The 21,407-nt window shown below is 48.3% G+C and overlaps 3 protein-coding genes across 3 annotated transcripts; 1 reads left to right on the forward strand and 2 right to left on the reverse strand.

Moving 5' to 3' along the window:
• Positions 1 to 1,311: 1,311 nt before the first annotated feature.
• F4807DRAFT_456670 (uncharacterized protein) lies at positions 1,312 to 4,003 on the reverse strand (the record flags this gene model as incomplete). The annotated part of the gene is made up of 4 exons (XM_048000915.1): positions 1,312 to 1,359; positions 1,423 to 1,820; positions 1,875 to 2,877; positions 2,990 to 4,003. 4 exons carry the CDS (start codon positions 4,001 to 4,003, stop codon positions 1,312 to 1,314), a joined length of 2,463 nt encoding a protein of 820 aa, XP_047857848.1.
• Positions 4,004 to 12,049: 8,046 nt separating this feature from the next.
• Positions 12,050 to 12,345, reverse strand: F4807DRAFT_456671 (uncharacterized protein; the record flags this gene model as incomplete). Its single annotated transcript, XM_048000916.1, has 2 exons — positions 12,050 to 12,244; positions 12,292 to 12,345. The coding sequence occupies 2 exons, from the start codon at positions 12,343 to 12,345 to the stop codon at positions 12,050 to 12,052; spliced, it is 249 nt and encodes an 82-aa protein (XP_047857849.1).
• A 2,952-nt stretch (positions 12,346 to 15,297) lies between these two features.
• F4807DRAFT_260927 (AAA-domain-containing protein) lies at positions 15,298 to 21,203 on the forward strand. Its single transcript, XM_047994479.1, has 5 exons — positions 15,298 to 15,505; positions 15,583 to 15,673; positions 15,947 to 18,964; positions 19,026 to 19,301; positions 19,353 to 21,203. The coding sequence occupies exons 3-5, from the start codon at positions 15,980 to 15,982 to the stop codon at positions 21,087 to 21,089; spliced, it is 4,998 nt and encodes a 1,665-aa protein (XP_047857850.1). The 5' UTR covers positions 15,298 to 15,505; positions 15,583 to 15,673; positions 15,947 to 15,979; the 3' UTR covers positions 21,090 to 21,203.
• The last annotated feature ends 204 nt before the right edge of the window (positions 21,204 to 21,407 follow it).

Here is a 21,407-nt window from a genome sequence, read left to right on the forward strand (position 1 = left end):
AACGACCCGGAGATTGGACAAGCCGCCAATAGCGTTAATAAAGAAGCTAGCTATGTCATTTGATAAAGCAACATTGAAGCACCCGAGCATTGAATTTACCAAAATCCGCTATGCGGCGGCTAACATCTCGTATTAATCGTCCGAGTACTTGTACAAGTGAACAATGGCGCTGGACCGTTGCGACTTGGCGAACCGTCTAATCCATTTACGGTTAGTCCGGACCCTCGCTAAGGGGGGACCCTGGAGAGAACAAGCGTCACGATACTACGTAGAAACAAGGTCGTGCGGACGAATTCTTCCGATCATTTAATATCTCTTCACCGATTCGCCTCTGTACTGAGGGAATCTTAGGGAACACTAGGAAATAGGATACAAGGCCAACACATCCATACAATTAATGACTCGAAAATTGATGTCGATATTCACTCTTTAACCCGGCTGAAATGCGTGGTGTGCTCAAATCTCTCACTAATAGTACATTACTTCCATTCTCCTAGAGCAAACGTCATCATGGTCTCGAGGTCGTGAACGAAAAGACAATGTATTATTCCTCTCTCGCTCGAATTTCAAATGCTAACTCCCTTCATATCCCTTGTCTAGAATTAGAATGATGCAACACCCTGTAGATACATACATCTATGCTAGGTTCCAAAATGTTGACCTCGCTCAGTTGCATCTTCGAGGGCGAGGTAGAACTTAATGTGATAGATACGTGAGTAGTAGACAAGGGGTGATATGAAGATGCCGTTTTATTTTTCAATACTCCACCAACAGGATCGAAATCACACTCTCGGCCGGTTCGGTCTTTTATTCCCACGTGCTAGCCTCAGGGCGATGTACTCCTCTCTCCATTCCGAGAAACGGGCCGGGTGAACTAGGTCAACATACCTGCACCTAGTTCAGACTCCCCCTCCAGGATAAGCCGGACTGTGCGCTATCATACATGACACACCAAGTACCTGACTCTGAAGAAGAGTACAAGTAATAACTTGTTCCAGAACGGAATAGAAACGGATCTCTAAAGGTTGCCTCTCGCAAAGATGCTCTGACAAGTTCGGTGTTCTTAGTAATCATCGGGTCCTCGCTGTTGCTAGCGCTGCTCGGTTCGATATTATAACAACAGGTTTGTTTTTGTGCTCGGAAAATAACAAGATAATGTAAATTCGAAAACGCCGTGACACCATACTATGCTGACCCTGTGCAAACGCCGTCGACTTTAACAGTGTCAAATACATGATTGCGGGCCTATAAGCCTTTAATCGAGAATCGAATCATTTTTGCTGATATTTCATGGTGTGGCGCTTGTCATCATTAGAAAAAGTGCGTATAAATCTTGGACGTTTCGTGAACTTCCATTTCCTGTGACCCAAAGTTAGTAAAACATGCTAAATGAAATTATGGATTGCTTCTATCCGCGCTCACCATTTTGAAGCTGTTCAATTCCTCCTTGATCTGTTGAGCAAGCATTGGCGTGAGGCGATTGCATGTTGCGATGTCGCCACGACGGTCATACTCGCCACTCGGCCATGTGTCGTAGAAGACAATTCGTGGGCTGAACGTAGCATTTCGCTTGCTGCTGCTACCTTGGGGTGTCGTTGGTGCACTCCTAGTGTCTTGACGAAGGCGGAGTGCTGACACGAAATAGTCTTCACTGCCGATAGCAACAGACCCGCTGCGTCTATGACCCTGTACTTCGTCATTCGGGGTGCTAGGTGCACTGGAACTGGGGGAATTGGAAACATTAGGGATTGTCGGGAGATCGAAAGTAGGACCTTTGGTCTCGGGTCCGCGGTTTACCGGGCTCGGAGAGTTGCTACGGGCTAAAATACTGTTAGAACTGAGTAGCTGTAATCAGATTTCAATATTTGGCTTACTTTTCAGAATACCCTTCCGGATCGTTGCGAGCACCTCAGCCCTCTCCCTCTCACCACCCACAATGCTTTTTCTCGCACCGGAATTATCTGTGCCTGAACTTCCAAGACGGTCGGATGATAGAATGTCTGTTGTCGCGTCCACCGAATTGTTCTCCAGATGGGGGAATCCAGTACCACCAGCTTGCTGTGAATGAGGGTCAACGTTGACATTAACTCTCTCGCGCTCAGCTTCCACTGTTACCATGGACACTTCAGCCTGAGAAACCTCGGGTAAGTTCAAGTCTTCGGCGGGTGAACCGATGATTGATTTAGGCCGGAACAATCCAACTAACGATCTACCACCTTTCTTCATCCCACGTCCCATCTTACGGAGCATGATTGATGCAGATGATGCCGTGGAAGAAATCGAAAGATTATCAGTCGATCCGGAGAATAGCTTAGTGCCAGAATAAATACTGCTTCCAATTCCGCTCTCTTCTTGTTTCTGCGCGATCCGTGCTTGCTCCTCCTCATAAAGGTCCTCCGGCCTAGGTTCCTTGTGCAATCTTGAGGGTTCATTTTGCGATATCTTGGCCGCATCAGAAGGTGTGATATCTTGGCCGGTAGCTTTCCTAAGTTCAGCGGCGCTCCCAAAGGAGAAAGCTCGCCGCAGCCGCGAGGTCTTGGTCTTAGACTTGCCTCCCTTCTCATTAATCGCGGCGAGCTGCTTAGCCGCGGGACTGTCGGCCATCGAACTGGAAGACAGCGCCGACGACTTGGCTGGGGGCGGCTCCGATGCATTAGCGGGGGCTCCCGAGTCATCGGACGAAGATCCGGGACCCATGGTTACCGGCTTCGACAAGGGAGATGGATTAATAGTTCGTTTGCTGACATCAGTTGATGAACCGCGAGGCGGAATATTCACCTGCTTTGATTGATCGTGGCTGGTCTTCTTGTCTGCAGAGGTGGAGGTGGAGGCGGGGCTGGCCGTGGGGGCAGATGCACTGTTGTTTCGATTGGCAGACTGTGACAGCAGGTTCAGTTAGTATCTTAGTGAGGCAATACTGTCTCGCCGTCACCTGATTGGGCAATCCATCGGAGACTTTTTCTCGACTCATCCAGGGGTGACTGCTTACCGAAGACGGCCTAGAATTACTGCTCCCGCTTGAAACGAGACTCTCCGAACTACCATTAATGCGATGCATAGTATTCTTTTCGACTGGCCCATTGGCGGTGAGGTTAGAAACTGGTCGAGGAGCAACTTTCTGGCTCTTATCTGAACTACCATGCTTCCTCGACGCGGCTAACGCTTCTTGGCGGAATGATTCCTCCGCTTTCTTGAACTCCTGCGGGGTCGGGGGATTGGGATAATCGGAAGAATTGATGGAGTGTATGCTACGCCGTCGAAATCTTTTAGCTTCTTCCTCAGTAGGATGCCGGTATAGCTGCATGTCATCCGCCGTCACGCCAGCCATAGCCCCGTACGCACTATGCGGCCTACCCGTCGGGACTACTGGATTCCTAGACGTTCTTGCTTTCTGGTCGGGCACGGCTCTAGGATTGTAAAGATGAACAACGGTGGCCATGCCGGAACCTGATGGCATCGCTGAGCCCTGTTGCTGTTGTTGCTGCTGCTGTTGCGCTTGCTGGGTCTGCATAACGCTAGGCGAAGAATCTGCGTATCTCGCAGATGGTCGCCTGTATCGTTCCGGGGTTACTTTCGCAGCAGCAACCTGTGCAAATGTTGGTTGGTTAGATGAAATATTCAACGGTGCAAGCTGAGGCCGAGGTCCAGATGTAGAGGCAACCCGAGAGTCATCTTGAGACATCCCATTGGGTATTGACGGATGACTATTATTGTTACCCGGTATGCTAGAATTCGCAGGACGGGAACGCGCCGAAGTGTTTGGATCTGCCATCTGCATATTCGGGACACTTGTCGACGAACGGTAGGCTCCGTATTGCTGCCATTGTCCGCCGTTAGCTAGATTTGGCGTAGCCGTGAAGGCGTATGGCTGGACGGGTGCGGAGGTGTTGCCACGATATACAGTCGGCCCTCCACCAACACTACCAGATAGGCCGTGATAATTGTTCCTTTGCGCGTTGCCCATGTAAGCCGGGTTAGGCTGAGTTCCTGATGGTCCTGGCATCCTTCCCGAAGCTGAGCTGGGTCTGGTCTGAAGCAATGTTACTGTTCCACTTTGCTGAGGATATGTTTGGACCAACGCAGCCATATTCAAAGATTTAGAGCCCGAATGGTCGGATGAGCGGGCTTACGAACGAAGAAATTCGATTCGCTTGTTTAATCTATTGGCTATAGAAGAAGCTTTGAACGAAAGAAGAGGGGTTCCGCGAACGGGGCAGGGCGGATGTCCTTAACAGCTGTGGTTAGCGACCGATCAGGTAGGTATGTAGATGATAATTCCATCAACCTAGTGACGAAACCACGATACCTAAGATGGGGATTCGCACCCAAATAGACACCACACGTAAAGCAAAAAAGAAACACACACCTTCAGATTACCGACACCCAATAATTAGTACACTCAGCGAGGTAGAAATGTCGGTCAAGTGATGACAATGATCCGAATTGGAGATTAAAGATGGTAACGTTGATGGAAAGTGAGAAGGGCGCCTGCGACCAGGGAGAAAACGAGTGATGATCTCCAGAGGGAAGTCTACTATTACCGCAGACAACCACGTCGACCTGAGTGTGCCGAGTATCTCACGACAGCTGGTCTCGGAGAACGGCCGGATCGGGTTCGATGGATTTTCGGTGCCACGATTGACACGGAGAGGGAAGAGACGAAACTCTAACGGGAGAACATGGGAGAGGCTATCGTAGTGACCCTATCCGTGTTGTTGTCGGCCAAGAAGAAAGAGAATAATCTTGTTTTTTGTGAAGTTTGTTGTTTTTTAATAGATGCGAAGGCCACTTAATCCGATGGTTAAGTAAAGCCTGAAACAAAAATCAAATGGGAGATGACTCGGAAGAGACGAAATGGGATGAGAATGGGATTGGATTTGAAAAGGGATGACGGGAAAGAGAAAAAAAAACGTTCAGGGACCTTGGACTAAAGGGGGGGAAACCGCGAGAGAATCACAACAACAAAACAGAGTGCAATTTCTGAATAACGCTATGTACTGGGTAGTCAAGTAAATAGAGAATATGACTAAGGGGGGCAGGGAAGAAGGAGAGAGGTGTAAGGGGGGGAAAGAGGGTTGATGTTATTCAGAAGTGCATTGGGATGGAGAAGGAAAGAAGTTTGGAAGTTGAGGTTTGAAATTCCATATTCCAATCTTCCAGGCAAGGCAGTGCCAGTTAGTGCCAGTTACCTAGCAGATTAGCGTGTGTCGTAGCGTTGTTGTAGCGTTGTATCCAATTCTACAGGAACGGTATGGGATGTACATGCTGTATCCTAGGGTACTACGGTACCTGGGTGCATGCTTGAAGGGACTGCCCAGGTGGAAGGTGGAGCATGGCCAAAGTTAGACCCCCCGTGTAATGACCGTCTGGTTGCTGCAGGTGCTAGCCGGATGAAGGTAGCTTGTACGAGGGAAATGACCCACAGTCAACCAGAGTAACTACAGCGTATGTACCTAAGTGAGTACATCCTGCTTCTTTTTGGAAGATGAACGAACTTGAACGTCGAATGTACCCGCGTATCTAAGTATTTAATCCGTGATGGTGGATAGGTACTTCAGCGTTAGACGTTTAGTGCTAAGCAGGTATTAGAACCTTGAAAAACAACAAAACCAACTATCCGTTAACCGACGACTGTAAAACCCATCTCGCCTCTTCAATCACTCCCGTCCTTGAATGGTTGGACACATGCTACTATACAATGACACAGATAAACGAACTGCCCGCCTTACGACGATGCGGAATAAGAAAAAGAGGAGAGACAAAATTCCATATCGACGAATTGCATCACTCGCATGAATTCCTACCCGTATCACGGTCCATCATATATGTAGATATGGGCTGATGTAGGTGACTTGACTGCATGACAATATTACAGGTCGTCCTAACCGTTCTAACACCGCCTGTTCAATACAACGATGTCCCCTATTCAGTAACCCTACCTACTGGATTTCAGTGCTTTCATCGGAGAAAAGGGGGCGCTAGCAAGCGTCGAATGTTCTGTTCCCGTCGTTGTTTTTGTTTGCTGCAGCGGATACGTGTTTTTTCTAGTAGGTAAATATCCAAGTCTCGCGACCGCGCTATCTCTTATTACAGGGCTTCCTCCTAGATATGCTACTAAACCCCTTCCATCCAAGCCCCGTGTGCCAATTGGCCGGGATTGTTGATGAGACAATGGCCGTCTATTGGTCTGCCCTCATCGTCCATGTCGCGCTAGACAAGAGCCACGACAAGGGATCGAGGGGGATGCTTTACAGCATGACGCGGCGGCCATACGGAGTACTGTACATAAATCGATGGAGCCCTGGAAGAATTCGCCGCACACCGTTTTCTGCATCCATGGTTCGATTGCTTTGTCCATCCAAGAATTCCTAATTCTAATGCGAGAGCGATGTCTGCGTGTGGGGAGGTTGGAAGGTCAAGTGGATTTTTTGTTAGCGAACTTCGAGAAGACTTTGATGTTGAACACAGCGAGCAAGCAAGCAAGCAAGCAAGCAATCACCGTCTTGCAAAAAGAGCCGAGCCTCGGTGACCACACATACAATACTATGTATCTATGTGTATCATAGCCTCAACTCAGGGAAATGACGTGACCGTCGTACGTGGAGGCTCTGAAATTTACATATGCGAATTCAAACGACGGGATGACCTCCGTCATACCTTGCTAGCCTACATATATGTATACGACCAAGGGGTTACATCTTACTTATGTACATATGCACCTATACTCGCGCAGCGAGTGTCATCTTTCTTTTCTCGTCTACTCACGAAAATTACTAAGACATCACTTTTCGGAGTCTTAAGGACTTGAGTGCTTCGAGTGCCGATGCTCCCAAGCCTGCACTATGCACAGCTTCAAACTGCTTCCAGAAAGAAAGCCTTGGAACGGGTAAGCGCCGGTTCGGCAACCACATGTACATACGAATGCACCAACGATGCGTCTAAGCGGTTCAGGCTTAGCAACCGTGAAACACATATACCTAAACAGGCACCTAGGTATTATTAAGATGTCCTCCTTTTCAAGGCCTAAAGTTTGTGTTTTAGCATTGATCGGCGGTTAACAACGCAAGAAGACATATCTTGATAGATCGACATCAAGAGATGCGTAGTCAGATAGTTGAAAGCCCATGTTTTAGGGGTGTCTTGCTTTCTGCAGGTACCGTGGTTCGTCCTCTTGTACTGTAAGGAGTGACGGGACCACCGGAGATCATTCATTTCGAGATGTCGAAAAGGGAAAATCCCCCAGCATTGAGAACCAATCCACACTAGCGATCAACCCTACTCTTTACTTGTTTAAGTCAACGATTAATGATTCCTTGTGTAGACGGAACTGCGTGAGGGAACAATGCGCCCATAGCTTCATATCATAAGGAAAAGATGGATTGACGTGCTGGATGACGACCATAGGTGAGCCATCAAGAAAAAAAAGCCCCGAAACAAATGGTGCGTGGCTTCGAGCTTTCAGTTAGTTACCCGCCCACTTCCACTATGCATAGGTACGAACGCTCCTATATTGTAGCTGTACACATATGTAATCAAGTTTCCGTACAAGCCGGAATTTTTAGCTATGCAATAAGCCGACATGTAAGCCGGGATTGATACAGGATAGAATTAAAGCAAGGCAATCCTTGTATGACGTTTAAAGACATAACTAGCTACTTACATAACCACCTGCATATATTATTGTAAGTATTGCAAGTATTCATAATGATAAATGCCATGTAAAAAGCAATATCGTTTCTTTCTTTCCATCTACATCCAATGTGTCCTTACGCTGTTTTACATTCATCATTCAATCATATTATCACCAAGCTATGCATGTAAGTAGATCCACCGTGAGAAGATCATCGATCTGAGGATCTTTAAAAAGGATCTTTTAAAAGAAGCAGAGACCAATGGGTATGGCGAATCGGTTAGATGCAAAACGGGCCAGTTTTACCGTTTCGACATCTTTAAGCGACAGTTTAGATCAATCCGTGGAGATCTTCCCCCCCTTTTCCCCACGTCCATCTTATTTCTTTGTGTTATTATTAGAAAGACCCCCGTATTGAGCCCCTATTTTTCCATTTGATCTACATGTCCGTACTTCGTATAAGAGCTTAATGCGGAAGTGCTTCTTTTTTATAGAAAATTTCAATTGAAGTTGATGACATTATGCCAATTTGTTCCGATATTTTTATGGGCGATGACATGTTAAAGTGAAGGAAGCATACCTATATCCCATTTACCTAGTCTCATATAGGAATTTTGAGGTAATCTTGTTTATGAGCCCTGTGGTTGGCGTCAACGGCCGAGGGATGATGTCCTTCCCTGCCTTAATTAGAAGGTATGTGTTCCTAAAAAGGCCTTACACATGAATTCCTTGGATAGGTATTTCAACGACTGTAGGGTTTCTCTTGGAAATGCGATCCAAAATCAGTAAAGCGCCGCCCCATGTCCAATGTGGAAGGTATCTCTACCTTCTTTATCTCCAGGCTTGGCTATATGCGACAGCAGCCGCTGCAGGGATGTCATTGAGATTTCCAAGTTTGAGTCCGAATATCTAACAACGCACTACATAGTAGTCTTCTCAATGCATATATTACATAGTACACGCTACTCGAATATAGAAATAGGATCGCGGTAAAACGCAATGCTCTTCATCCAGCGCTTCTTAATATTCCGATGACTCTCATAAGACTTCGATCTCCAGTTACCTAGACGATACGACTTTGCCTCCGAGTCTTATAACGTGGATAAAAATGACTGTGGAAACAGGTCTTGGATATAATGCCAGTCCTTAACCAGTGACCTGGTTCAAACAATGAAGTGGTCTTCAGCAATTGAATCAGTGGAAACACCCACGACACCTAGGTATTTATCGCGCAACTAGCTCTTATCGAATCTCTTCCATGCAACCTCCGAGTCTCACATTGGCCTGTTTCCCCAGATCTGAATTAAGTCCTCCGCCATGTGTCAAAAGCCGAGGTAACACTTTAATGTGGTTAATCATCAACTTCCAACTTATAGGTTGCCAATAACAAGTTACCAATTAACGAAAAAGAAAAAGAAGAAGAAGAAAACGGAAAGGCATGGAGATGGCTTGATGAATGACATATCAATGCCTTCATTCTGCATCTGCACTACGGGTCGTTGCATGTCCGATGCTTCACATACCTAGGTACAGCATGGGTTGCAAAAATATTGGATATAATCCACTAAACAATTTCATGGCCTTCTATCAAAGAATTCATATGTATGTTAGGATAGCTATCACAGCGTACGTCAATCTAATGTGCCAATGCTACAGTATTCAAATTGCAGGAAACCGGAAATTTCACCCAGATCTCACATATGTATTCTAGTCGTCCCTATCCTACGCGAGATCTCATCACTACCGCTATACCACGCTCAGTCAGCAAACAAGTACATCCTGCACCCAAACTTTACCACGTTCTCGTTACAATATCTGGGATGTTTGATCAAACCCGGGTCGACTTAGACTACAGGGACGTCGAGCAGCTACCTATCTAAGGCAGTCTCCAGATCTCATGTCACACGAGGAGGATTGTGTCGCCAACATCACAAACCTCATGCAAGACAATCCGTGACGTCTTCCCCACAGACAGATCAGTTGATCTAGGCACGTCTACGACGAAGATCTCGTCCCAAGGTTAGGGATCGTGGGTCGTTCTGAAACGTACTTGGTTGACCGCCTGTGTAACTGAGCTGGGGGTTCAAATCCACGGGATCGAGACCCCTCATGTCTAAGCGGGCGTATACCAGCCATTCGGGCGTCGGACTGAGGTTCCACGAGTGAAGTGTACGGCTCGACACCGATAGTCCGGACCTGAATAAGCTTGTTGCCCCGCGGGTGTCCGCTCCCTGTGTATTTTGACCACGGCATATATAATCACGACATAACTCATCCGAAGCTTCTTCTCCAGACCGCGTTCAAGAGTTTCCCAATGGGATTTCCAATAGCAATTACGCGTAATGGCAGTTGCTTTAGTTCAAATCTCCCTCGTTCTCGCCCAGTCGCCTGCAGTGACGTACGTAATCCTCGTTGACACGAAGTTTCGAGCCAGAGATTCTCGACGAATTGGGATGACATCTCCATCTCTGAAGCAATGCTCCGAAGCTCGGGCCCTCGTATCCGGCGCGTTCCGCAGAAATTCCCCAGCACAGGACTTGCGGCTAGCGACCTCGAGAATAGCGTTGCTTACCGCGGGTAAATCGGCAACATACTGATATCTGCTGCTAGCGACCAAAACACGCAGAAATTCGAATGAATCGGAGATAAATATGCGGTCACCACGTATCACCACTGTTAGACTCCATAGCCATGTAAGATACCGATACGCGGAAAACCGGAACACTGCGTGTGAGAGAAGAATTGCATCCAACGTTTCGGTCATACTCTGATCCCTATAGGTGGTTTGTTTGCTCATTCTAGTTCGCTCTAGAGTACCCTCAACTAGGATACAATCAGCCTATCCCGTCTCATACGGAGACAAGGTGCTCCTAAGAAAGGCAGAACATCATTGAAATGCTCGCCGTGGTCTGGAATCCCGCAAGCGAGGTAGCCGAACCCCGGTCATATATAGCCGAATCAACGACAACTACAGCGCCACTTCTATGCACTACAGAGGTTGGGAAATGGGAACCGAGTTGTTGGGAAGTAGGAAAGTGGGAAAGTAGCTAATTGAGTAAGGGCTTTGCGCGGGTAACCGTCGCTGTACTTTATTGCCAAACTACCGGATGCGTGTTACGCAGGTTGCTACCCGAAGGTTGGGTCCAGTGCGCTCTTCAAGGCAATGTTATTGGCCAATGCCGTATTCTAAGCAAATATATTGATTGAAATAAAGTTGAGGGTCGTCTCGGACGGAATCGTCCCTAAAGATTGATTATATGTTCCTATAGATACGGATCATGGCCCCTCAACCTTTTTAACGGAAGATACCTACCAAATACCTACAAGTAGACTAAAAAACACCATCTTACATTGACATATGTACCAAGACAACCTTTCGTTACATAAGTATAATTTTGGAAGTCCTGATGATGGTGTAATCTGCTAGCGACACGACAACTGAAAGATCGTGGCGTTTCGTTGGTCCTCTTAAGCACGTTCGTCGTCGAAAATGCCAAGGCCACCAAGAACAGCTCCTCATAACGCCACAATGTCACTGCTTATGTTAGCCAAAAGCCAAGGATGGGGAACATTGAATATTCTATCATATAGTATATAAAATCTACATGAGTACTAGAACTAATGAGTCAGTTGACATCTCACATTGACACAATCTACTACCTTAAATGTGCACAAGGTACAAGAAGGATTTGTCAACTGAAGATTCTCGTTTCACTATCTCTACGTCTCTCTTCTGTATAAGGAATCGACGTCCCAGCTTGATATGAAAATAGTTAGCTGTGGAACCATCGTTTTTTTACTTCACTGCTTAGTTAGGTGTCTTCTTGAGAAGATAGGAAGGTGACTCAAGCTCCAATCTACTGTTTCGCTCCTGGCGCGAAGTTCGGTGCACCCCTTTTCTTGAGCTCATCTCTGCATGTGTGTGCTCTAGAAAGGGCGTCACGAAAAGACTTTCCTCTCGAAAAATCCTTTTGCCAACGTAAGTAAGTCTCGCATCGTAGGGTAGCTACTGAATAAATCGCAAGGGCTTCATCCTTTCAAGTAAGATATGTGCTAAGTTATGGACTCCAGTTGGCTGCGCTATTCCTCTCCGCTCCGAGTTGTCGAGCGAAAGGACCTAGGAGCGAATTAACCAGACTAGCACAGGCTTGTCACCGATGCAAACTAGAGGGACGATAGATTTCGCTCTTGAGCAGATTTTTATTCGTATCTCGTTTCACATCCAATTATAATATCAATATGCGAGGTAGGTATAATTTTGATCGTGACTCATTCCCGCGCAACAAATGCAATTGCGCTTTCGATCCCAATCAATTCCAAAATCGCGGCCGCAGAGCGAAGACTGTATCAAACAGAGAAATTATAGACGGCGAGAAGCGCGCCCTTCGAAGCCATTCTCAGGCTTGAAAGGGCGCGCGCTTAGTCCTTTTTGAAGGCATGCTTGAAGGCGTTGGACCAGCCGCCGAATAGGTACTGGTCGGTGTGTCGCCCGCAGTGGGTGTAGACGTTCACAGTAGGTGAGTGCGGTTTCGAGGATTTGTGGTTCGGCGATGGTTGACTGTGATGACCGAACGATTTGCGGTATTCGTCGAACCGACTAGTCCTTGGGGTTTCCTGTGGGCGGTTAGACCCGAGGAGTTGGGTGTTGCTAGCAATGCTACCAACCTTGCTATCTTTGTCAGAGTAGTAGGAGTCGAAGCTGCCTTGGCGGCCATGGGTGGTCTCGCTAGAGCCTCTAATGTCGAGTGGGGTGGGAGCTACACCTCGTGACGAAGGCATATTCAATTGGGGTTCAATTGGAGTTGGTTGATGCTTGTGTGTATCGGTAGTGGAGTGGATGAAGTCTCTAATAGGTAACTAGTTATAGAAACTATAGAGACCGACGACGACCCTCAAAGCTAAATAGTATTTCAATATAGCTTTCTGGTATTGGAAGCTTCTGACCCTCAATGGTATGTCGAGCTTAATTAATATATATGGGTGTGCGTGTGTGGGTGTATGTGTATGTGTGTTGTGGTAGTAAGCTTCAAGCTTGGAGCGAGACTGTTGGTAACAATTATAATGTAAATCAAAAAGTAGAATGAGTGCCCTCCAGGGTTGCCAATTGCGCACTCCTGGTGCAGTTTATGTATGATGGCTATAAAAGAAACCTAACGGAAAGACGGCTTTGAAAATTGGGGAGCTTGGGAAATTTTGTTGCCTGGGAATGGTCTATATATATATACATGTATGGTATGTTTACCACCTACCCGTACGTATTCTTCTTTTTGACAGGGAAGCTTGGCGGCTCAAGTGACGGAGCACCCAGGCCGGCCTAGGAAGACCGCTGATTAGCATGCTTACGAGGGGCACAGAACTGGGATCGTTGAATGGATGGGCTTTGTGTGAGGCAATCGACATAGGGTGTTATCTGTCCTCTCGGCCAATGGGTATTCGGATGAAGGAACACCATACTGCAGGGAGATTGAGTAAGAGACGGTGTGTGACTGAGGCCAGAAGCACTACAAGCACTACTGTTAGTCACCCCGCAAGTGATCTTCTGGCGCAAGTGGAACTCCCTAGTCAGCCCTATTAGAATCGGAGGTGTCGTGACACGCAGCCAAGACCTCTTCATGTATGTATTTCGATCAGGTCGGTAACGTTCCAGGGTTAGTCGTGAAGATTGGGTGCAGCGATGATGCGTCTCTACGCTCGCTGCCCGAAGTTAATACTCGGCTGCAGGTGTTTCTTCGCCTGAAACTGCGTTACGAAGTAGCGAAGCTGTAGCTATCCGTAAGAGGTATTTCTAGGGTCCAGACACTACTATGATACCGAGCAGGCTGGTCACGAGGGGCTAGAGAGGACGTATATTGATGAATAAAACAGGATATTTGAAATGGCGGAGTCACAAATGATTGGAAACTTCCGGATGCCGCCGATGCCATTGATGCCATTGGCGAAGCGCGCATCCAGCTTGTTGGTTTTGACGACCGACGGCCGCTCTCGCTACGGATAAACGGCATGTGAGTAGATTATTCGACGGTGCGCGAACCACTGCCTTGTCCGGAGCTGTGCCGATGATCTAGTCGAAGAGTGGGGATCATCCTCCATGTAGAATCCGTGCAGCTGGAAATGCAGCTGGAAATGTTGCTGCCTGAGGCGAATCGAATCAAACTAGCCTGGCTGACTCAACTTCGTCATTCGTACAGAAGTTTTGTAAGTTTGTAAGTTTGTGAGTTTGTAATTTGAAACGTCTTGAGAAAGTTTGGAGAGTCGGAATCAACGAAGACCTTGTAACATTTAAAGTAATGAAACTTCGACTCATAATCTTCAATAACCCGGTAGAGTCACTTGTATAGTTTCTCGAAATATAGCAAATTGGGCTGTTTTGAGCCGGCACATAAAGCCGACCAAGGCACGTGCGACGTTTTAATCCAATACTGTAACCTGACTAAGCAGAATGAGTCTAATGGTTTAAGGTTACCCTACTAAGTTGCTGCCTCAGGCACCCATCAATAATTCAACCCACCGAGCACGGCGTCGGCAAACGAGCTAAGAGTAAAAAAAAACATTGGGTCCTCCACGTACCTGATTGTACCCACGCAACCACGTTCCCGACCCCTTCGAGCGGCTCATAGGGCTGACCTTGAGTTTTGAGCCGCATGGTAGCGCCGTCGATATGATGCAAATCTGGGGATGGGTCCTTGAAGATATTCAGGTCGAAGATGACGAACTTGCATTTTGCATTTGATTACATGTGCATCCCTCGCCGGGCAGGTGAGGGGCGAAAACTAGTCAATTACATAGTAAATGCGCAGGCGACCCAAGAAAAAGTGATGTAAGATGAGTTTCGGTATTGGGACCTGAAGATATCCAGGATCTTGAAGTTGTCAAGATTTAGATGTTGAAAATTGGGAGTGAAGATGAATGGATTGTCGGAGTCGTCGGGGTAGAGTTGTTTTGGTAGATTTTTGGTATGACACGCAAAATCATTCTTGGCGGGTAAGATTTAATCAAATTTGATTGGCTACTGGCTTATTTCATTGTGGGACATTAGTGTTTTGCAGTGGCCCGTGCCTCCTACCCGCCTGCAGAAAGCAGAAAGCGCAGAAACGCGCGACGAGTGACTACCTAAACCCTTACTAAATCCCCCCCAAAGCTCTTTCACTCTTCAGCTTGCGCTTTTCACGCTTTTCACGCAATTCGTAACTCGCCCCGACAACTTCCTTCATTTACCTTTTCATTTTTATCCTTCTCCATCTCGACCAGGCTACGTTACCCCTATTGAAGTTCCCCTTCGTCACTCAATGTTATCGGTCTTTGTCGTCAGCCTGCGCCTCTTCTCTATTATTTGATACAACATATCCGATATTTTTGCATACGCCTTTTAAAGACGGCCCTTGTCCGGATCTTCCTACATAGCCATTGATTTCAATCGAGACCCCTGCATCGTCTTAATAACAGTATTTAACTATCAAACCATTTAACAGTCTCGACTTCGAATTCTCCAATCTCCCGTCCTTGTCGCGTCATTGTCATCGTGTCTGTCTATAGGTACCATATCTCGACAGCCGTCCGGAGGATCCCTAATACGTCCACCTGTCGATCCCCTACCTAGCCAACCAGACCCAACCAGATAACCGCGATACCATTGAAGACACAACCGGACCAGTATTCATTGACGAACCACCCAATCGAATTGCCATATGCCGTAGTCCGAATATCTGAAGGCACATTACCGTGTGAATGGAGGTGATCTTTACGTGATTACTTCCATACTGCCTCTTCCGAGTTGGCCCTGAAGTCCGAACGCCAGCGGCGATACCTCTGCAGTGCGGAATATTGTCAATAATCCTGCCTATAGTCTTTCCTTGTCTCCCCCGAGACAACTATTGGGTATGCTTACTCTGTCATGAAGTGATGCATCCAATATAAGAGAGGGTAGATTATATACTAATTACTTGAGCCTTTAGCTTTGGGAGTTGTCTTATATCCGTCACTCCTTTCGTATCTTTTGGTACGTTCGTCGCGAACTCAGGCTCTTTGCCCCTTTCATACTTCAAGGTGGGTTTCCCCTTGTCTCATGTCGTAGCTATTCCGCTATTCAGTATTGTGCCCGGGTGACGATTGGAACGTTTCCCAGGTCTTATCACTGCCAGCTTGTGGACGGCTGTATCATACAGTCGACATGGGCTCTGGTGGTTGTTGGTTCATTTATTTTATGTTTTGATTGACCTAATCTTCTCTGTCCTTCCCTATATCCTCATTTCCAATATCGCTGGTCTATAATATATGCTGCAATTCTGAATTTTCCCTGCTGACTGCCAATTTATGAAGTCTTCGAATTTTGCCTGAAGGCTCCGCTTCAGCATGGCTGGCAAACGAAAGAGAGATATTCTGGATTTCGATCCTAACAAATCCGACTCCGATGACGAGAACTTTGAACCCGACGTCGACCGCCCACGTTCACAGAGAAAATCGCGCGCGCATAGAGCGAATAAGCCTATCGGTCGTAAAAAGGGTAGGTATCGGGGCTCTGATATTGAGGATGATGAAGACCTCGATGATAGTGACCAAGAGAATTCATTCGCGGAAGACGACGAAGATGAACCTGAACCTCCGATCAACGAAACCACCGGCCGTCGCATCAGAAAGGCGGCCACCAAACATCAGAGTTATAAGGAGAGCTCAGAAGATGAAGATGAAGAATTAATTCACGACTCGAATGAGGAGAAAGATGATCTCATCAAGGAACCCCCCAAGAAGTCACCCCGCCAGAGGAAGCTAATAACTCTTCGGGTTCCCCCGTCTGCGCGGAAGACGCGCGCTGCTTCTAATGCGAACCCCCCTCCGGTCGGCATCAGGAGAAGTACCCGAGCTCGTACCGTTGAGGCGGATGATGCTGATTTGGTCGAGTTATCAATTTCTGGCAGACATGCAAAACCAGCTCGCGGCTCCAAGAGCAGGAGCCCCGAAGCTTTAAGTCGAACCAGCCGACCGACTCGTAGTGCGAAAGGCATCAAGCAGACAGTGCCTACTGTGTTGGAGGCTGATACTCAGGAAGAAAACCCGCCTCCCGAGGCTGAGATTGCCGAAGATCCTGTCGTCCAAGATGCTGCAGTGACCGAGGAAATTGCAACCGGTCAAGTGGGTGCCGATGCCGATGCCGACGCTGATGTAGATGCAGATGCAGATGCAGATGCAGATGCTGACGCTGACGCCGATGAAGATGCCGCTCATGACCACGAAGAGCCTATCGAAACGGTGGAAACTAACGACCGCATGGATGTGGACGAGGAAGATGAGGATGCTGCTCCCGTTTCACGCAAAACTCGTGGTACGAGAGCTAACCAGTCGACGGCTGCTGCCGAAAATGTCGCCATTGAGGATGAAAGTCCTGTGAAACGAACTCGCCGACTGACCCGCAAGTCTCGGCTAGGAAAGTCGCTCAAAGAACCCAGTAGTGACTTTGAGCCTGGGAATGACTCTGAAGATGAGAACGAGTCCGCATCCGAGGCTCACCAAGATGATGTGGGCGGCGATGATGATGAGAACTCGAGTCCCAGTGCCCGCGGACGGAGATCGTCGAGAAGTAAGGGTAGAAGATCCGCAAGAAGATCCCAACGACGTAAGGAGTCGGGAGATGAAGATGAAGTCGACGGGGATGAAGTGGCAGAAGAACTCGCGGATCTTACACAAGATTCTCGTCCGCGTAGGACGCGTCGCTCACCCGAGATCCTTTTTGACAGCAGGGAAGCAACGAGGCGCCGTAGAGGCCAGCCGGTGAACTACGCGATACCACCGCTCAACGCCATCCCGCTTGAGCAGGAAGAAGACAACGACGATGCAGCCGCGACAACGAGTCGTCGCCGTGGACGCGGGAATGGGGGTGGCGGCTGGGATCATAACCTACACACTGTCGCGGGTGCCTTGGGCGGTGTTGGTCTTACTGGCTCACTGCTCGGTGGACCTTGGGGAACTGGCGCAGCGGGTGGTGCCGATTCCGACAGCAGCGACGATGAGATGAACCATCGCTCAGGTGGAGGAGGAATGGTCGGCATGACGCCAACTTCCGCAGCCCCTAATCTTGGACCATCAATCGGGAATAGAGAGAGTGGCGGTCTCATGGCGGCGCCCACGCTCAATGTTGGCAAAATTAAGAATTCGAAGGCCCTCGCCGATGCAGACCCGTTAGGCGTTGATATGAATATCGACTTCACCCAAGTCGGTGGCTTGCAAGGTCATATCGAGCAACTTAAAGAAATGGTGCAGTTGCCTCTCCTTTACCCAGAGCTTTTCTCCAAGTTCCATGTCACCCCGCCGAGAGGTGTATTATTCCATGGTCCTCCGGGAACGGGAAAGACGTTGCTTGCTCGAGCTCTTGCAAATACCGTTAGTCTTGGCGGTAAAAAGATTACGTTCTACATGCGCAAGGGTGCTGATGCGCTGAGCAAATGGGTTGGTGAAGCTGAGAAGCAACTGCGCCTTCTCTTCGAGGAAGCTAGGAGAACGCAGCCCAGTATTATCTTCTTCGATGAGATAGATGGACTTGCGCCGGTTCGCTCCAGTAAGCAAGAGCAGATTCATGCGTCGATTGTGTCGACCCTGCTCGCTCTAATGGATGGAATGGACGGTCGCGGTCAAGTAATCGTCATTGGCGCTACCAATAGGCCGGACAGTGTGGACCCTGCTCTACGCCGTCCAGGACGTTTCGATCGAGAATTCTATTTTCCCTTGCCCGATGTCGATGCTCGCAAGTCAATTATCGATATCCATACCAAAGACTGGGGTCTTTCCGACCAGTTCAAGATGTCCCTGGCTAGAGATACGAAGGGTTACGGTGGCGCCGACCTACGTGCTATGTGCACTGAAGCCGCCATCAACGCGATCCAGAGAACGTACCCCCAGATCTATTCGTCGAAGGAGAAACTCGTCGTCGACCCGAGCAAGATAGACGTGCACATGACCGACTTTATGCTCTCCAAGAACAAAATCGTGCCTTCTTCAGAAAGGTCTGCGACTTCTGGGGCAGCTCCGTTCCCCAAGCCCGTCGAGCCACTCCTTCGAGAACAGTTCAAGGTCATTACCAATGCGTTGGACAGCGTTTTTCCTCGTAAGAAGAAGGTGACGGCACTAGACGAGGCAATGTTTGAGCCTTACGACGACGCCGACTTCGGGTTTAGCCGGGAGGCTCTGCAACGGGAGTTCCACCAATTTCGCGTCTATCGTCCGCGACTTTTGATTTGCGGCTCCCAGGGGATGGGTCAAGTTTACATTAGTGCTGCTATCCTGCACTATCTCGAAGGCGTTCACGTGCAGAATTTCGATATATCTAACATACATGGTCAATCTATGGTAGGTCTTGTCAAGTTTCTTTAGAAGATTTCACCTTAGACAATGACTAACTTATCAATAGTCTCCTGAACAAGTCCTTTTCGGACTTTTCGCCGAAGCTAGACGTCAAAAGCCGAGCGTCATCTTCATTCCGAACGTCGACATATGGTATGATGCGTTGGCTGGATCTACTACTTTGACTACATTCATGTCCATGCTGAGAGCGATACAACCTACCGATTCCATCATGGTCGTGGGTACTGCGGAAACTGAACTGAAGCATATCAGTCCCGATCTGAAGCGCGATCTTTTTGGGTTATCGAACTCAAATTTCGTGGAGATTGCCCGTCCGCTTCGCGTAAGTCTATTGACTATCCTACCTAGTCTGATCACAGCTAACAACGCATAGGAGAATCGACAGGAATACTTTAGCAGGATACTGGAACATATCCAAAGATACCCCAAGGATTTTCCTGATCCTGCTAACAGGAAAAAGAGAGTTCTGGAAGTACTTCCCGTGGCCCCGCCGCCGCCTCCGAAGGAATTTACGCTTGAAGAGATCAAAGCCGAGAATCTACAATATCGACGGAATCTTAATGTTTTGAAAGTCCATTTACTGCCTATCATGGAGCAGGTCAAGCGCAAATACCGCTTGTTCCGCAATCCATTCATACCGCAGTCAAAATACCAATACCTCTTCGACGAGGCAGATCCCAACTACGTTAGACCCGACGTACCGAACGCTCCGCCGCGCCCTTATGAGCTTGGTAAGGACGCCGAAGGGACTCCTGGGCTTATCGACACAGCGACCAAAAAGTTTTTGTACAATCTTGACACCGTCACAATCGAGACGAGACTTGCCAACACCTTCTATATCACCCCGGAGGCGTTTTTGAAAGATATAAGATCTTTTGTACTCGATTCTGAAGCTCTTGGCGACCATGCCACTTATATTAAGGCAAACGAGATGTATGTCAATGTTGAGGTAGACGTAACCAACACCGCTGAGAGTCTTCGTACCAAATTTGACTTTGAAGAGGAGTGGAAGAAAGAGCTGTTCCGACAGAAGGAATACAAACGAATACAGAAGGCCCTCAGGAGAGGGGCGCGGTCTAATTCCGGCCAGCCACGACCAAATGCTACCAATGGCGCCGATCCTCCTTTGGGCGGTCATCCTCCGAAGTTGCAACAATTGCACACAACAGCTGGCTTCAAACTCATTGAGGAAGAACCCGTCTCTAATGGAGAGGGCCCACCACACCCGCCTGCCACGAATGGGACGTCTGTGCCATCTCGAGCGGCAGACGAAGATGTCCCTATGACTGGTGCTGATAGCCCAGCTGTTGGTGGTCTCAATTACGCCATGCAGCCGCCATCTCAGTGGCCCGGTATGGAAGGGCACCAATCTCCCCAGACCTCTATGCGAGCGACCATAGGAAGTATAGACGCACCTCGATCTTTTAATACCCCTGTGCGAACAACTATGGGTGGAACGTCCCGGATGTCGCAGGTCTCGGCCGTGCAATCCCTCCCTGCTGGGGTATCACCGTCAGCGTTGTTAAACGATGCGTCAACCACCAAGACATCAGACCCTTCCAATCGGTCCTCCAATTTCGGCACACAGGCAACCAACGGCGTCCACCAAGAGCAATCCAGCATTCCTGATACTCAACCACATGTGTCAAGCCAGTTAACGTCCACCAGTGAACAGTGGGCTCACTCGCAAGCTCAGGCCATATTGCAAGGAATCATACAACCACCCGGGTCGTTCCGGGGATCTCGCGTTCAAGCATCTCCGGCAGGCAGTAAATCATCACATGCCCCTAGTATGGCAAATTTGCTGAATGATCCGGCCCCTGAAGACCCGTCTCAGTCCCAATCCCAACGCCAGTCAGGTTCCTCTTCACAACAACTGGAGTTGGATGAGGGATCGGCCCAGTGCTTCCTCGATCAGATTACCGAACGCACGTCGGGCTGTACGATTGAACAGCTTCAACAGATCTATCGTGAAATGATGGTAGAGCTCTGGAAAACGCGAGGCGAGCATAACCGCGCGAAAGTGCTTAGTTCAGTCACTCGCGTTTTCAACGAGGTGATAAAAGACATCGAGTCGATCCAGGAGATGTTCCAGGCCAGCCAATATTAGCTCCTGGATTGGACCAAACTAAAATTGCGGGGATCGTGGCTCCTGCTATAGCTTGGGAACCAGTCTCGCCAATGTACTTATAAATAAATAGCCAAGGGGCGGGAGTGCTCAAGGATTTCGTGATGGCTTTAGAACTCGGGGAATATTTGCAGGAAGGTGGGCTGGGCGAACAGTCACGGCCTCGGTGCAGGAAACGTTTGTAGCTCGCTGGTTCACAAAGGTTTTGGCTCACGCCCCCTTTTCTCGACAGGTGTGCAATCTTAGGTAGGATTTCACCTTAGGCAGGAATTGGCTCTGGCCATAAACAAAATACGAAAG

Source organism: Annulohypoxylon truncatum, assembly GCF_022578515.1.
Source record: "Annulohypoxylon truncatum strain CBS 140777 unplaced genomic scaffold F4807scaffold_4, whole genome shotgun sequence".
Taxonomy (NCBI): Eukaryota; Fungi; Ascomycota; class Sordariomycetes; order Xylariales; family Hypoxylaceae; genus Annulohypoxylon; species Annulohypoxylon truncatum.

Excerpts from the sequence above, each read along its gene's own strand:
- F4807DRAFT_260927 (XM_047994479.1), top strand. The coding sequence starts at position 15,980 with ATGGCTGGCAAACGAAAGAGAGATATTCTGGATTTCGATCCTAACAAA. Across the intron at positions 18,965-19,025 it reads ACATACATGGTCAATCTATG|TCTCCTGAACAAGTCCTTTT; the intron begins GTAGGTCTTGTC and ends ACTTATCAATAG. Across the intron at positions 19,302-19,352 it reads AGATTGCCCGTCCGCTTCGC|GAGAATCGACAGGAATACTT; the intron begins GTAAGTCTATTG and ends AACAACGCATAG.